Source organism: Pongo abelii, chromosome 3 (assembly GCF_028885655.2).
Source record: "Pongo abelii isolate AG06213 chromosome 3, NHGRI_mPonAbe1-v2.0_pri, whole genome shotgun sequence".
NCBI classification, from domain to species: Eukaryota; Metazoa; Chordata; class Mammalia; order Primates; family Hominidae; genus Pongo; species Pongo abelii.
Window position 1 is genome coordinate 181,212,114 of NC_071988.2, and position 17,324 is coordinate 181,229,437.

Below are 17,324 nucleotides of genomic sequence, written 5' to 3' on the forward strand. Positions count from 1 at the left end.
TATATATGTGTACAAGTTTATGCTTTTCCTTTCTTGCACATGTGTTCTTTTAACTTCTAAGAATTATGAATACAGTATTTTTCAAGTGACCTGAATTTTTGTTGAGGTTCAGTCTTACAAAGAAATACTTACCATTTCAACTTCTCTTATGGTATGTGCCAAATTTTGGGGAGGTTAGTGGCTAGGTTTTGATGCCATTAACATAGAGCTTTAAAGAATATCAGATGTTTAGTTGTGATTCTTGAGATCTTGTTTGATTCTTGAGATCAGTTCAGGTTCTTACTTGCTTAGGGCCAATCTGAATCATTCATTATATTCATCTACCATTTTTCTCATTAATATGTTACATAGATCTGTTTGGTTATTTCTTAATGTAATTGTTTATTTTGCTTCTTGGATGAATTTTATAAAAAATAAGGTCATTTGAAGTTAAGATATTAGAGCTAAGCTTCCTTGTCTATACAACTCATACACGGCCAGCTTTGCACAATGAAATGGTGAACGTTTAACAAAAGTATATTGGATGGGCATGTGTCTACATGCTGAAAAGAAAAGCTGTTATGGACCATAACTTTTATACAAACTGATCAGCTGCCATCTGTGTACAAAGCACTGTGATCAGCAGAGACCTGTTTGTGCCACTGTGTAGACTGATAGCAGCAGATTAATTTAGCTGAGCTGTTCTCTGGCAGTTTGGTCACGAGGACATAGACACTACCAAAGTGTAGTCATCACACCACTGATCTTTGCTGGTTTAGATTGTGGCAAGAGAGAAAAACTGCTTGTTCTCTTCACCCCAATACAGCTGAGGTAAGAGCCACCTTTTTTTTTTCTCTTGAAGGGAAAAATGAGAGCAAAAGCAGCCTCTTTTACCTTTTCCCATGCTGTTTTGATTTAAATTTATTCTAGCATTTTCCATGATAATCCCTCAGGCCAGGTATACAGTTCAGCATCTCTTTGGCGGAGAGCAACTAGTTTGTAGTATAGCTTGGGTAAATTTTAATAACAAAATTGTATTGCCAGCACAAAGCATTTAACCTTGAAGACTCAGAGGAGAGCAGACATTGCAGATTTCCCTACTTGCCCTTGACTTACAAGAGAGTAGATAATGAATTAATAGAAATTGATAAAGAGTGTCTGTCAGGCAGCCGCTGAGGTCATGAGGCTGGTATGCGAAAAGAGTGCCCATACAACATGCGAAACACATAGCTGCAGCCAGGAGAGGTGGGTGGGTCATCGAAGCAGGAAATTAGCCGTCAGATGGAATGTTGGCCTCTATACAAGCTATGCCGTGCACATGGACTCACTGGGAGAAAACACAGGGAAATGGGGAGTGCTCAGTGCTGCAGAGAAAAGAGCTCCTATAGAAGGTGACAGCACTGTTGGTGTTAGTGGTTCTTCAAAGATACTGAAGACAGTGCAGGTTAGAATTTTTTTTAAAGGAATTAAAATGTTAGTAGCTTAAGTATCGAATGTTTAGTGCTTGTTAAATAGACAACAAACTACTGAGGAATGAACGGGGGAATAGCACAGCTATAAGGCCTTCATATTGTGTAATAATTTTTATCTTGTACTCTATTTTTATAAGCAGAGATGAAATCTTGAGATTCACTGTGCAGAGGAGCAAACTTCTGTTAATTTATGTGGGGTGATGATTGTTAGAATGTTTGTAAGTGAGCCTTGAAGGAAATTTAGAGATGTATAGTGTGTGCTCAGTTTTCCCAATACTTCTGAAATATAAGCCAGTTAAAGTCCATGCTTTAGAAGCAGTTCGCAATTTATACACATACATGTAATTTATATATGTACTTGGTGTATGTGTGTGTGTGATTTTTAACATAGCTGTTACTTTTTTGGGTCTTAAACTAACGAGTCAACTTATTAAGAAAAGATTACATGTATTTTATGGAAAGTCAACCCACTTTCCTTTTATACTTATATTAAAATTTATTCTTATATATGTTACTAATTTTTGAGAATGGAATTGATGGCATCAGCAGTTACTTGTTAGCTTTTCCTCCCTAATTTAATTGCCACTCTGCTGTCTGAAGACAATGTTACGTGATTGTTTTTTTGTAAGTCCTAAACAAATAAATTAGTTTTGATTTAGGAACATCAGTCCAGTCAGTTACTTAGATTTTTTTAAGGAAGAAAATAAAATGTAGTAACTGCCTATCATTTTCTGGAAACAGGGGTGTGAAAAATTGATATATTGGAGTATTACGTTTTTAATCATTTTGTAAATTAGGATTGCCCACCAGTATATCTGCTTGACTCCTGTGTATTCCCTCGCTGGGTGTAGGCTGACTTGAATAAGTTTACATTCCGATACTGAGAATTGCATTCCACTGGGTAGTTCTGACGCACAAGAAGAATGTGGAGGCCCATACAAAGGGCAAGATTAGGGACACTGATAGAAGAGGCTTCTATGCTCTGTGACTGCCTTTCGTGGAAAGCTCACACTGGCAGAAAGTGCTCTTGACCCAACTTGGGGGAGGAATATGTGGTCACAGAAACTTCGGACAATTTGGCCTTACAACACCTGCAACACCCTGTCTGTTGTTTCATTGCCTGTGGGTATTTACGAAAACTAGGTAAGACTTCACATTCCCAAACTTTCATGCGGTGTGGGAGTCTTGAAGGAAAGTTTCGTTTTCTCTATTTTATATTATATGGAAGACTACTTAGTAATTTTTTGTCTTCATATTTTTGGTATTACAGAGTCATACCATTTGCACCTGTAGAAATATTTAACTTAGTTTCAATTTTGCTAACAATTTTAATTCTTAATTTTTAAATTGTTTTGTATAAAAACTTCAGCAAAAAATTTAATGGGAATGAAAGTCTGAATTGTTATACTGTTTTTAGAGCAATTGTTCCATAGTCATACTGAGGGAGTACTAGCATTTAGGAGTAATCTGTCATATGCTGCAAGTGGTCTTTTCAATAATCATTTACTGGTGGGCTTAATTTTTTTTCTTTTTTGATATGGCAGAGAACTCAAAGATTGACCAGAAGTGAACCTGCATCACTTCTAGTTTTCATCTTGTGGTTGTTCAATATCAGATTTTAAGGACATGCTGAAATTACATTGAGATTGAATTGTTGAAAGGCAAGGTGTACAGTGTATTTATACAGAACAATTTAGAAGGGTTTAAAATAGACCATAGTGATCACATTTTCATTCTGTGTAGAAGGAGAAGACTATCAGCATTCTTAAAACACATATACCATACTTCTCCCTTCCACCACCACCTTTTCCTACTTTATGGCCTCTAACTAGACACCTCTTGTCAAATGCTGGTGTCTAGTTAGAAAGAACTAACAGGTTTTTAAAATATTCAGGCTAACTCTCATTGATAACTGTTAACCTACATCTTTCTTGTTTTTGAAAGACAGCTATTCATATATGTGTGTTAATATGTATGTTTAATAGCATGTCTAATATACAAATACACATACACACAAAGACTGAAACTACTAGAAGACCAGAAATAACTTTTGAAAGATATTTTAATTCAAAGTAGAAAAGATAAGCTATGTATCTTTAAAAATTAAGGAGTCTGAATTTTAAAATACTTGTTTATCTTGGTAAGTGGTATTATGAGTACCATTTCAAAGAATCAGATGTCCTACTAGTTGAAGTTCTGGCAGTAGCTCCCTGAAGAGATTTGGTCTTTATAGGTTTGACATTCAGATCTTTGCGGGAGTAACCCTAAAGCTCTTTATGGTCATTTGTAATTTTGCTGAATTTGAATTGCCTTCTGAATTACAAATGCTGATTTGTGTTTTTCACTCAACTAGCTAGTGAGTGAGCCTGGCCATTGAGAATTCACCTCTCAATGAAACTCACTTCTCAACTTGTCATTGGGTTATAGCTGTTTGTGTACTTGTCATCCATGGAATATAAACTACGTAAGAAGAGGGACTATATTTAGTGAGTTTTTCTGTAAACTCTGTATTGATTATTGAGTTTGTATTGGTAATATCGATTCTGTTATGTGTCCAGTGAACATTTGGAAGAGGAATAAATAGCACAATAATATATATGTCAGAAATAATATTATGTAGTCATGCACTGTGTAATAATGTTTTGATCAATAATGGACCACATATACAGTGGTCTTCCCAGAAGATTATAATATGGTATTTTTACTGTAACTTTTCTATGTTTAAATGTTTAGATACACATATACCATTGTGTTATAATTGCCTACAATATTCAGTACAGTAACATTCTTTATGGGTTTGTAGCCTAGGAGCAATAGGCTGTATCATCTAGCCTTGGTTTATAGTAGGCTATACCATCTTGGTTTGTGTAAGTATATTCTGTGATGGTCACACAACAGTAAAATCGCCAAACAACATATTTCCCAGAACATATCTCCCTTCTTAAGCAATGCATGACCGTATGTTAATGTATATTATTACTCACACATATTATTTTGTTATGTGCTATATGTTATGTATATAATATATTCTCACAAATACATTATATGTTAAATTTAAACAAAAGTTTCTCACATGAATCATATGTCTATGTGAGAAATAATATATGTTTTGTAGAGAGAGAAAAGAAAGAACCTCAAATATATGACCATGGATAAAGAAAAAATGAGATTAATGTTAGGGGAAAGAAAAACGTTCATATAATTGACTCTTCTAAACTTTGATTTAAAATAAATATTAAGTTGTATCCTTAATCCAAAAATTTCAAATACAGAATGCTCCAAAACTTGAAATTTTTTGAGCACTGACATGGTGCTCAAAGGAAATGCTCATTGGAGCATTTTGGAATTCATATTTCCAGAGTAGGGATGTTCCACGTATATGTGCAAATATTCCCAAATCCAAAATAATCCAAAATCAAAGCACTTCTGATGCTAAGCATTTTGGATAATGGATACTCGACCTGTCTTTCAGTCATACTTGTTTACCTTCTGCCCATCTCTTACTAGGTCTTTCACCCAATGTGTCTATCACTTCATTGTTAAATTATCACATAAAAGAGATGGGTTCCCAGTTTGTCTGTCATTAAACATAACTCTTCCTTTGTTCCTAAGATTTGCTGTTTGTTAAAATAGAGATTCTACTTTTTCTTATTCAAGTCCCAGATTTTTGCCAGTAAACCCAAATATCCTGTCTATAGTTTCTTTTCTAAGCTTTTTTTTATTGTGGTAAAAAATATGTAAAATATGTCATTTTAACTAGTTTTAAATGTATGGTTCCATTTAAGTGTGTGTTACAGTGGCATTAGTCACATTCACACTGTTGTGCCACTAGTGGCGCTACCTCTTTCTAAAGCTTTTCTGTAACTCCAGATGGAAACCCCGAAACCATTACGCTTTCCAAACTGCTTTCTCCAACTCTAGGCAACCTTGAATCGACTTTCTGTCTCTATGAATTTGCCTATTCTAGATATTTCATGTAAGTGGAATCATATGATATTTGTACTTTTGTGGCTGGTTTATTGTCTTTAGTGGATGTTTTCAAGGTTCATCCATGTTGTAGCAGGTATCAGAACTTCATTCCTTTATATGGCTGAATAATATTCCTTTGTGTGCGTATGCCACAGCTTGTTTATGCATTCTTCCATTGTTGGACACTTGGGTTGTTTCCACACTTTGGCTACTGTGAATAATGTTGCAGTAAACATTGGTGTACAAATATCTGTTTGAGTCCCTGTTCTCAGTTCTTTTTGGTATTTATCTAGGGCTAGAATTGCTGTGTCATATGTTAATTCTATGTTTAGATTTTTGAGAAATTGCCAAACTGTCTTCCACAGTGGCTGTATCATTTTACATGCCCACCAGCAATGCACAGGGTTCCAAGTCCTCCATATTATTTTTTTTCTTTCTTTTTGCTTTCTTGAAAAAGGGAAATAATGAAAAATTGTAGCCATCCTGGTATCTCATTTGCATGTGGCTTCAGGTGTGAAATGGTCTCTTATTGTGGTTTTGATTTGCTTTTCTCTAATGACTAAAGATGCTGAGGACCTTTTCATGTGCATATTGGCTCTTTGTGTATCTTCTCTGGAGAAATGCCTATGTAAATCTTTTGTCAAGTTTACATTGGGTTGTCTTTTTGTTGTTTAAGACTTTTTTATGTATGTTGAGTATTGAGTCTTTATCAGATATGTGATTTACAAATACTTTCTCTTATTCTGCAGGTTGCCTTTTCGGTTAATTGATAAGGCCCTTTGATGCAGAGTTGTTAATTTTGATGAAATTTAGTTTATCTATGTTTATTCTCCTGCTCCTCATGCTTTTATTTTCCAGAGCTAAAAATCTATTGCCAACTCCAGGGTCATGAGGATTTATTCCTATGCTTTTACTAATAGTTTACTTTTGGCTCTTATATTTAGCTTGTTGATTCATTTTGAGTTAATTTTTGTGTATCGTATGCGGTAGGGGTCCAATTTCATTCTTTTTCATGTGAAATCCAGTAATCCCATCACCATTTGTTGAAGACTGTTCTTCTCTCATTGAACAGATATGGCATCCTTGTCAAAAATCAACTGGTCAATCATTTGCAGCAACCTGGATGAGACTGGAGACTATTATTTTAAGTGAAGTACTCAGGAATGGAAAACCAAACATCGAATGTTGTCACTCATAAGTGGGAGCTAGTCTATGAGGATACAGAGGCATGATAATGACACAGTGGACTTTGGGGACTCAGGGGGGAAGTGTGAGAAGGGGGTAAGGGATAAAAGACTACAAATTGTGTGCAGCGTATACTGCTTGGGTGATGGGGGCACCAAAATCTCACAAATCACCACTAAAGAACTTATGTAACCAAATGCCACCTATTCCCCAATAACCTATGGAAATAAAAAATTAAAAAAAAAAAAAGAAAACATAAGGAAAAAAAAGGCCTGTTAATTTAACACACAAAAAAAATCAATTGACCATTATGTATGAGTTTATTCCTGGACTCCCAATTCTATCCTTTTGGCGTAAGTACCACACTATTTTGATTACTGTAGCTTTGTAGTAAGTTTTGAAATTGGGAAGTGTGAGTCCTCTGATTTTGTTCTTTTTCAAGATTGTCTTGGCAAATTAGGGCCCCCTGAATTTCCATATGAATTTTAGGACCAGCTTTTTCATTTCTGTAAAAAAGACTGGTCTAATTTTGATAGAGGGTATGTTGAATCTGTAGATCACCTTATGTAGTTTATTATAAGACTTACTAAAAAAAAACTGCTGTATTTGATAGTGTTAAGAGTCCATTTCTGACAGTGGCACCAAGGAACAGGATGTAATCACATTTGGATCAGAATGTAGTCACATGGTTTAGAACAATCCTTACCTACTTCTGATTTTTTGATGCAGGATTGTAGGTGTACATTTAAGTTACTCAAGTTCTTCTTTAATTGTATTATTTCTAAGATTTTAAAAATGATTATTTTAGAAACTTAAGGGATACTGGCTTTCAGCTGGTGTAATAGGACTTCATGAAATATTATTATTATTATTATTTTTTGAGACGGACTCTTGCTCTGTCACCCAGGCTGGAGTGTAGTGGCATGATCTCGGCTCACTGCAACCTCTGCCTTCCGGGTTCAAGTGATTATTCTGCCTCAGCCTCCCGAGTAGCTGGGACTTCAGGCACATGCCACCATGCCCGGCAAATTTTTTTTTTTTTTTTTTTTTTTTTGAGACAGAGTCTCGCTCTGTTGCCCAGGCTGGAATGCAGTGGTGTGATCTCGGCTCACTGCAGGCTCCGCCTCCCAGGTTCACGCCATTTATTGGCCAGTCTGGTCTCAAACTCCTGACCTCAGGTGATCTGCCTGCCTCTGCCTCCCAAAGTGCGGGGATTATAGGCATGAGCCACTGCTCCCAGCCTATTATTATTATTTTTGAGACTGAGTCTTGCTCTGTTACCCAGGCTGGAGTGCAGTGGTGCAGTCTCGACTCACTGCAACCTCCGTCTCCTGAGTTCAAGTGATTCTCTTACCTCAGCCTCCTGAGTAGTTAGAATTACAGGTGCCTGCCATCATGCCTGGCTAACTTTTGTATTTTTAGTAGAGACGGGGTTTCACCATGTTGGCTAGGCTGGTCTGGAACTCCTAACCTCAAGTGTTCTGCCCACCTCGGCCTTCCGAAGTGCTGGAATTGCAGACATGAGCCACCGTGCCCAGCCTATGAAAAATTATCTTAAATTTATGCATCTGGTCTTTTGGAAAGCCCTTTGGATTCCCTGAATTTTTTGTGAGAAACTTTTCAGTTCTGTGTTTTTCCCCTTAGAAACTCTTCCAGGGTAATACCCTTTTATAGATTTGATTTTCTATAAGGGCACGTATTGTAATTATTGTTTTTGATTCTTTCCTTGTGTGTCCATCATTTCAAAGTTTGTCTTTGTTTATAATTTTACTTGTTGTGTAAGCATCTTGCTGTGCTAATGCATTCAAAGACTTCATTTTTATTAATAACTTTTAACTGAAAGCTGAGAACCTGTTGTTTAGTGTAATATTAAATGCTGTGTGCATTTGATCACTTTTTCAGTGTAGAGCATTTCATTGTGCACACTGGATCCTCTATGGCTTGCCTGCACTCACACTCTTTATAAAATGTCTTGTACCTTATTCTGTTTTGGTTTTGTGTTTTACTCTCTCAAAGTGTATTTGTTATTTGCAATCCTGAAGATTTTGCACCATTTTTTTCCACTAAGTAATCTAAATATTTAAAAAGATTGTTCTTTATATTGTCTATGAGGTACTTTATCTCCTATACATCTGTTGCCTTCTTTAAGTCTCTGTCCTTACTTTCCAGAGCTGATTTTTTTCAGTTTGTGTAGAACTTCGCCAAAGATTTTTGAAAATGTAGTAAATAATCATATTTACTTACTTTTGTTTATTTATTTATTGTTTCAAAGAATCAGAGAGCAGAAGCAAAAGTAACTTGTGGACTTAATTTCTAGCTAACTTTTTTTTTTCCATTGCTTGGTCTGTTTCTTCCAACCTTATAGCTTCTGGTTTGTGAGCTAAGAGCACATCATCTCTGTGAGAGAGCTCAGAGGCTTTGTCACTGATCAGGCCTAGCGTGTGCACTCATGACCTTACTCTTTGGCTCCTTTGAGGCTGCTCTTCCTTTCTGCATTCCTGGCTGTGTTTGAAAAAATAGATTGTTGAATAAATGAAGTAATATATTCTCCCTTGCTAATGTGTGTTCTGTGCACATTGCTTTTTCCATTCAGCTTATTCAATAAATATATCTGATGGAGAGTCTGCAGTTTCTCCTGTTCACATCTTTGTGACGGTTTACAGAACTCGAGTCTTTTTATGGTTGAAAAAGTTTCATCAGGCTCTAGTGTAACTGACTCTGAAAAACTCTCATGGAAATGTTTTTGTATAGCACATTTTAGGAAATGTAAACTTTTCATCCCCAAAGTAATAGTGTGCTAGTGCAACTTGAAGTGTGACTTCCTAGCCATAAAGTTCTGTTGAACGAATGACTAATTGGTAAGAGGATTTACACCCTAAATCCTGGAGTGGTGAAGATGGTACTAGATTTATATATAAAATAAATAACAGTTATATAGTTTATTTATGTGAACATTAACACTTTTTGCTGCTAAAATTTGTAAACAATTCTAGCATATGTTTTTGTATCAAGTATTATATGAACAGTGTATACATTACAAACATTTATGATTTTTCACTATGTTACATTTAAAAACAGATAAACATTAGACCACTATATTTATAAACTTGTCCAAGTCTGTAACCTGCCACATATTTTACTAACACATTGAGATTATTTATTAATTTGTAGTGTATAATTATAAGCTTCATTTAAAAAAATTAAATTACAAATAGGTAGATTCAGAAACTCAAACTTTTGTGTATATTGAAGAGTTATGGAATTTCAGTTGTATTTAATTGTAAGCTAAAAGAAATGTTTAAAAATTCAGGTCATTTAAATGGCATGAGAAGTAACATGAAGATAGATTTATTATGTTGTTCCTGGCAAATGTTTTCACTTAAAAGTACTCTAATGTGTATGTTTGTGTGGGCATATATGTGCGAATGTATATATGAATATTTAAAAATTTTTTTCAAATATGTTAAATATGATGCTTGTTTTGATTTTCATGGAAACTTTTTCTTCTTTTCAAGACAGGGTTTTACTCTATTGCCCAGGCTAGAGTGCAGTGGCACATTCTTGGCTCACTGCAACCTCTGCCTCCCATGCTCAAGTGATCCTCCCATCTCAACTTCCTGAGTAGCTGGGACTACAGGCTCGCACCACCACGCCTGGCTAATTTTTGTATTTTTAGTAGAGACGGGGTTTCACCATGTTGCCCAAGCTGGTCTCGAACTCCTGGGCTCAAGTGATCAGCCCTCCTCAGGCTTCCAAAATGCTGGGATTACAAGCATGTGCCATCATGCCTGGCCAGAAACGATTTTGGAAAAGGACTTAATTATCTTTAACAATCAGATAATTATTATTAAGGAAAAGGACTTAAGTGATGGCCTAGTCTAACCTGATAACCTGTAAACAAATAAAATTAATCATATGATGTGGTCAAGATAGTTTGCTAGAGATTGCAGATGATAGAATGAGAATGTTGGCTTTTCTGTTTTCTTCCTCTTACATGACTTGGCTCCTAATACTTGAAACGTGTATTACTATGACATAAAGAGGATTATAAATGGAACAAGAATTTCCACAGGAGTCCCTCACAGTGCCTAATTAACTTGGAAAAAAATTGTTCAATGAAATAGTTTTTTGGTAGAATTTTAAAGCATTTTTTCTTAAAGATAAGTTTATTAAATATGATTACCAAAAATTTTAATATTAGGCTCACACCTGTAGTCCCAGAACTTTGGGAGGCCGAGGAGGGAAGATTGATTGTGGCCCTAAGTTCAAGACCAACCTGGGCAACATAGCTAGACTTTGTCTGTACAAAAATTAAAAAAAAAAAAAAGAAAAAAATAGCCAGGTATGGTGGTACGCACCTGTAGTCCCAGCTACTTGGGAGTCTGAGGTAGGAGGGTTGCTTGAGTCCAGCAGTTCAAGGCTGCAGTGAGCTGTGATTGTGCCACTGTACTATGGCTTGGGTGACAGAGTGAGACCCTGTCTCTTAAAAAATATATGTTAACTGGAAGGAAAGATTTTTGTGAATGAGTGAGGTGTTACATTAACAAAAAGAGCTTCACCCAAATTCTCTGTTCTTGATTCTAGTTTGTATATCCTTATGTCAGAAACAATAAATCTTCACCATTGTTAACGTGGGAATTCACCACAGATAAGGCAAAGGTGTCATGTCTGTGTTCACTTGTGCAGAGTTCTGAGGAGGAATGAGCTTTTAGTAGTACATCAACTGAAATCACTTTACCATAGAAATAAAGTCTTAAGTTGAGTATCTTTTTCTTAAAACATTTAGAATAAGTTGATTTGAAAATTTAGGAAAATAAATACACTTTTTAGGTGAAAAAAAAGTTTAACCTAAGCAAGTTATGAAGAGAATTACATGTACATGCATTTTATACTTCTTTGGGACATTTCTATAGTTTGCCACTGAGACATTCCCCATCCCTACTGGAATATTCTCAAAGTTCACCTGAGGATGATTTAAAATAACCTAACAGAAAACTCACTCATGCTAATAATTCTCCTTTACTTACATTATTAATTTGAAAATATTATGTTAGAATTTTCCAGAAAAATCTATGACTGAAATTTAAGAATTTGAATGCTTTCTTGTCATTCTGTGTAAATTATTAAAGATAATTCACTTTCTCCAATGTGTACTTTTTTGTAATTGTTTTTAATTTTTATTTATCTGGAAGTTTGGCTTATGTTCACAAATCATACTACTTAAATCTCTGAGGTTGTCCTCATTGATTTTTTTTTCTTTCTTTCTAGTTTTGGCAAGCGTTCTGCAGGAAGTTTTAGGCGTGGCTGTGAATGCATTGTTTTAGAGCCTTCTGAAATGATTGTGGTAAGAGTATTTCTGTGAGGACTATTTTTCTCCTAAAAAATTGTATGAAATAGAGGCATTTTTATAAACTGCTTATAATATTAGATTTTTGTTGAATAGAAAATATTGTATATTTTCTATAACATTAGATATATTTATTTCACAACTTTTTATTAATATGAATTTGAGTCCATAATCATATTTTATTATTTACAGGATTTAATTAAATGCCAAAAAAATTTAAAAAGCACAAGTAGTTAAGTGTTTGGTTTTTGTACTTTGTAATTCAATCTATAATAATGCCATTTAATTGAAATTTGGGGAGAATCTCTTGATTGCAGGATTTTAGCTCTCCAGGTGTTGTTTGGAATGAGTGACTTACTTTAATCACTAGGTTTGCTGGTGTGAGAACAATTTTGGAATCTAAACATGCCTCCATTGTGAGCAGTCGTGAGGAATAACCAAATGGAACTTGTGTTCACTGTTAATTCATTCATCAGAGTTTCTAAGATGTTTTAAATGAGGAATTATTTTTTAAACAACACTATTTTAAAAAACACAAGAAAATCACTTGAATTTTTTCAAGTAATTAAAAGGAAATTTGGGGATTATTATGCTGATTAAACACTCTGTTGACATCTTTTCCCTCTTTTTAATGTAATTTTGTGACAAAAATTTATAAAGAGAGATTATACATAGAACATATTGTTAAAATAGATATTAGCAACACACCTTGAAGCTTAAAAACCAAACCTGTCATACTTTTTTCTTACTGTATAAGAATGATTTTAAGATAGGATAATATGTACCCTTTAAAAAATTTAGTAACAAAAATAAGATGAGGTGGAAGGGGAGTTTCCCAGCCTAGACATTCAGTTGATATTCTTACTGTCCCCATCCAGCACCCTAGCTGCGAAGGAAGATCTTGTAAAGTAAATGATGTCTAAGTAAAGATGATGATGGAAACTTTTATTCACATTTAGTAAAGTATTTAGTAAACAATTCTAGGTCTCTTTTCAGAGAAGATGTAGGGTTTTTCCCTGTGATGTAGGAGAGGAATTCTGTCAGAAATGAGAACTTCCTCATCAAAGCTAGTGAACTTTTTGTAAAATTTACTAAAATATTTGGTAAAGTTTTACAAAATGCACTCAAGTGAGAAAGTAGCATAGTTATGAGTAAGGATTTAGGATTGGGAAGAATGTAGGCAGATATATAGCACTTTCCAACAGTAGATAGTCTTAAGATATTTCCTTGAGATTTTGCCCTCTGTTAATGCTACTTTCAGATTTCTCTGGAGAGTTTTTAGTCTTTAAAACTGAGTATTTTATACTTGCTGATACTACACAAACTACTAGGTTTGCTGGTGTGAGAACAGTTTTGTAACCTAGACATGCCTCCATTATGAGCAGTCACATGAGGAATAACCTAATGTAACTTTTATTCCCTGTTCATTCATCAGCATTTCTACTTTTTTTTTTTTTTTTTTGGAGACGGAATCTTGTCCTGTTGTCTAGCTTGAAGTGCAGTGGCGCGATGTCAGCTCACTGCAACCTCCACCTCCTGGGTTCAAGCAGTTCTCCTGCCTCAGCTTCCCGGGTAGCTGGGATTACAGGCACGTGCCACCACACCCAGCTACTTTTTTGTATCTTTAGCAGAGATGGGGTTTCACCATGTTGGCCAGGCTGGTTTTGAACTCCTGACCTCGTGATCCACCCGCCTCGGCCTCCCAAAGTGCTGGGATTACAGGCGTGAGCAACTGTGCCTGGCCTAAAAATTTTTTAAATGAGGAATTACTTTTAAACAACACTATTTATAAAAAAAGAAACCGAAGTCATGGAATGAAAGTGGAAGGAGAAACCCTTGCATAACCTACCAAAGCCATTCTGTTAGCACTGTTTGAGTCATCAGGATTCGGAAGTTTTTACAGATTTCCATTAGGTTTTTTCTGTTTTTTCTTTTTTTCTACGTTGCTTAAGACAGTGTGGCAGTTGCTTTCATAATGTGTGGTAATGTATCCTGTGAGATCTTTCACTAATAAATCAGTACAAAGACTGCTGAAAATATCCTTCCCTTTGAAACTACAGGAAATTCAAGAGTTACCCATATTGTCCTAAGTGGAACTGAAAATGCCTCCTCATAAAAGAAATGTTACTCAAAACCAATTAGTTCCAGAGAAGTTCAGAGACACTTGAAGTTTGTCTAGATAGTTTTCTACAGATGTCTTTGCAAGATGATTGAATATGGGTTATCTGTAAGTTTCTTTCTGTATCTAATATTAATAGGAAATGTTGCGTTTGGAGAAATGAAATTTTGGGGGGTTTTATTTCAGGTGGACTATATGGATGAAAATGAAGAATATTTTCAGCGTCAAGCTTCCCATAGACAATCTCGAAGGAGATTTAGAAAAATCAACCAGAAAGGTGAAAGACAAACAATTATTGACACTGTGGATCCTTATCCCATGGGCAAACCTCCTTTGCCTAGAGGCTATCACACGGTAAGTTATACAAGTATAATATTTTTATTTATTTCTAGTTTTTTGTTGGGGTTTTGTGAAAAGGCGTTTAAATTTTTCAATTTCTGACAAATCTTTTCAATTATATATATATATACACACACACATTAAGTATACTTAAATATTTATTTTTATTTGTTATATTAATAAATATAAAAATAAATAATATTTGTATATTATTTAAACTTTATTATAGAAAGAGTAGATTTTTCTGGAAACAAACATGATATGATTAGTTTTTAAAAGATATTGAAATAAGATGTCAACAGACTTTGCTAGCTCCTTTATTTCTTAAGTTGTTCTCTGAAGATCAGCTTTGTGATAAGCACATGTAATTGCAATTGGAATATTTTAAGTTGTTTTACCTTAATCTAACATTTTAGCGCCCTCCTGTGCACTCCACCCTTCACTCCCAACCCAAATGATTGCTATCATCCCTGTTTTTTATTTTAAAAGTAGATATGTAAAAATTACATTATTTTTCATAGCTGTTTATACCTTTATGAGAATATCTCTGAGATTTATTTTTTAATGCAGTTAAGGAGGAATAATTTGAAATAATGCTTTTTAAAATCTCAATGTAAAGATGCTCAGAAATATTTCTAATAGGTTCAAAGATCCTCTTAAAGGCAGGCAGACATAACCCAGTTCATTGTCATTTATTTCATAAATATTGATAAATAAATTGCTTTTTATGTTTGAGGAAACCAAGACATAGATAATGAGTGCTTTGTTCAAGATCTCAATAAAGTCACTTTAAAGCCTTATTTTTCTTATTCCTTTGTTTTTTCAAGAGCAAAGTCGCTTAGATTCCTGGATATGTCATAATAATGTGAAAGATCATTTATGCATATAATACCATTAAATGAGTGGTTATTTTATGTATAATTAATTTAAAATAAAAATATAAAAAATAAAAATAGATAATTAACTATTTTACATTCCCCAGTTGTTTTCCTTTAGCTTTTTTTTTCTTTCTTTCTGCAAATAAATATAAATACAAAATGCATGGGAAAATGTATGTAGACTTAAAATTATTTACTCAATTTTTAGTAAGTTTAAGTGATATATCTTATACTCACACTTCATATATTCTATTTCTCAGAGAGCCCTTTTTATTTAAATATTTAATGTGGTTTTGACCACTAGCAACCTGACTACTCCTCTTGCTACCCATGAAGTATTTTAGTTTAACATGGATTTCATAGTTGAATCATTTTATTGAGCTCATTTGGAAAGGACTGCTTTTTCCTCATCACAAAGACATCTTTGTCTGTTGGAGAGACTTAGTATTAAAAAAACCATGAAAGGTTTTTTTGTTACCATTGTCCATAAAAAAAGGTAATGTTTTTAGGGTTGATGTAGCATTATGGAAGAAGGAAATATGTATTAAAAATAGTTATACATATTAATAGTACAACACAGATAATATTTTAGCGTAGCATTAATATTGCTAATTTTTTTCTGCTTTGGAATTGTTTTTCCAGATTAGTTTTCAAACTAAAATAGTCAGTGGGAGTATGGATTATTTAAAATGTAGTGTTAAAGTTGGTTTGTTTGTTCTTATGGTCATATTTGTCACACTTTAGTTGGGTGGGCCATTTAATAACTGTTCCCTCCCCCCACACCCAGCGTGATTCCCCCTTTATGGAAAGCTTCATTCAGTTTCCTTACACGGCTCCCTTTTCATTATTTGTTTTAAAATATATATTTCTTTTACTGTTACAAGTTTTGTTTTTTTTTTTTAAGTGGATTTTTAAGAATGTCTTACCTAGCCAGCAGATACTTTCAGGGAGAATTCAGTAGTAGGATAAAAATTTGGCTTGATTACTAATGGATCATTTACTGGTTTACTAATGTGTGACATGTGGTATTAATTTTACTAAATGAGTTAAGATTGGCAACAACATGGTCATAAGGATTGCATCCTTTTTTGGGGTGTAAAAATAACATTGTAATTATATTTATTATTTATTTTACATAAATACATAATTTTAATGTAGGAAGATTGCAAAATTTTGTTTTGTGTGTATGATACCACATAGTAAAAAGAATTAAATAGAAATTATTCTTTATTACCCCTACGTCATATTTACTTATTCTTAACAGAAATAGTTCTCTTTGAAAGAACTTGGCTAATAGTGAAGGACTGAGAGTGAAAAGTTTATTTAAAAGAATTACATGATCAACTTCACAGGTGATTTAAAGTGATTGCAAGAGCATTTCAAGTGCATGGCTAAAGAACATGGGAAGCATTATACATATAGCTGATTCTATATAATCATTCTTAACTTAATTTTAACATTATCTTCATTTTGGCAGATGTAATATAGCATGTCTGATAATGTTCATCTTTTCCTTTCCTCCTTTATGGCACTCATTTCATTTTGGCTCAAAGGAATGCACTAAATCTCAGGTATTGTAATTTGTGTGTGGTCTCCTGACACTAACCTTAGTTTATGTGTGAATTTGCACTGTTACTAATGAATTTATAATATTGATATGTTTTGCTTGGTCTTGTCCTTCTGTATTTTAAAGCCCTAATTTACTTTGAAATTATCAGTGGTTTGGGTGGTAGAATAGGCTGCTTGATCTGTACAGACCTGGGGATGGATTGTCCATGTTGAAGAAAGAATTCAAGTGCAAGCTACTTATTTTTAAAAATGAATGGAGCACTTAAAAAAATGAATGGAACACTGTTCTTCACTAACCTGCTTTGCAAATAAAAAAATGAAGAGAGAAAGGCAGGCAGACATAAAAAAGGATTTTTTTTCCTTTTATGTGAAAGCTTATGGGAAATCCATTAGAAATTTACATTGTAAATACTACAGATGAAAACTTTAAAGTTCAGGAATCTCAACGGGAGAACATTTTGGGAGGC

The 17,324-nt window shown here is 34.2% G+C and overlaps 1 protein-coding gene across 28 annotated transcripts in view; it reads left to right on the forward strand.

The window, feature by feature from the left end:
- RAPGEF2 (Rap guanine nucleotide exchange factor 2) overlaps positions 1 to 17,324 on the forward strand; it is a 257,227-nt gene that overhangs the window by 123,337 nt on the left and 116,566 nt on the right. For 16 of the 28 annotated variants that reach the window (XM_024246099.3, XM_024246100.3, XM_063723706.1 and 13 more), the window contains 3 exons: positions 11,874 to 11,949; positions 14,258 to 14,425; positions 16,842 to 16,859. In XM_024246099.3, the coding sequence (XP_024101867.1) occupies positions 11,874 to 11,949; positions 14,258 to 14,425; positions 16,842 to 16,859 (262 nt within the window). Of the gene's footprint in view, positions 1 to 2,031; positions 2,595 to 11,873; positions 11,950 to 14,257; positions 14,426 to 16,841; positions 16,860 to 17,324 lie in introns of those variants that run through there. The other 12 variants (XM_024246097.3, XM_063723704.1, XM_024246101.3 and 9 more) reach the window with 6 other exon arrangements.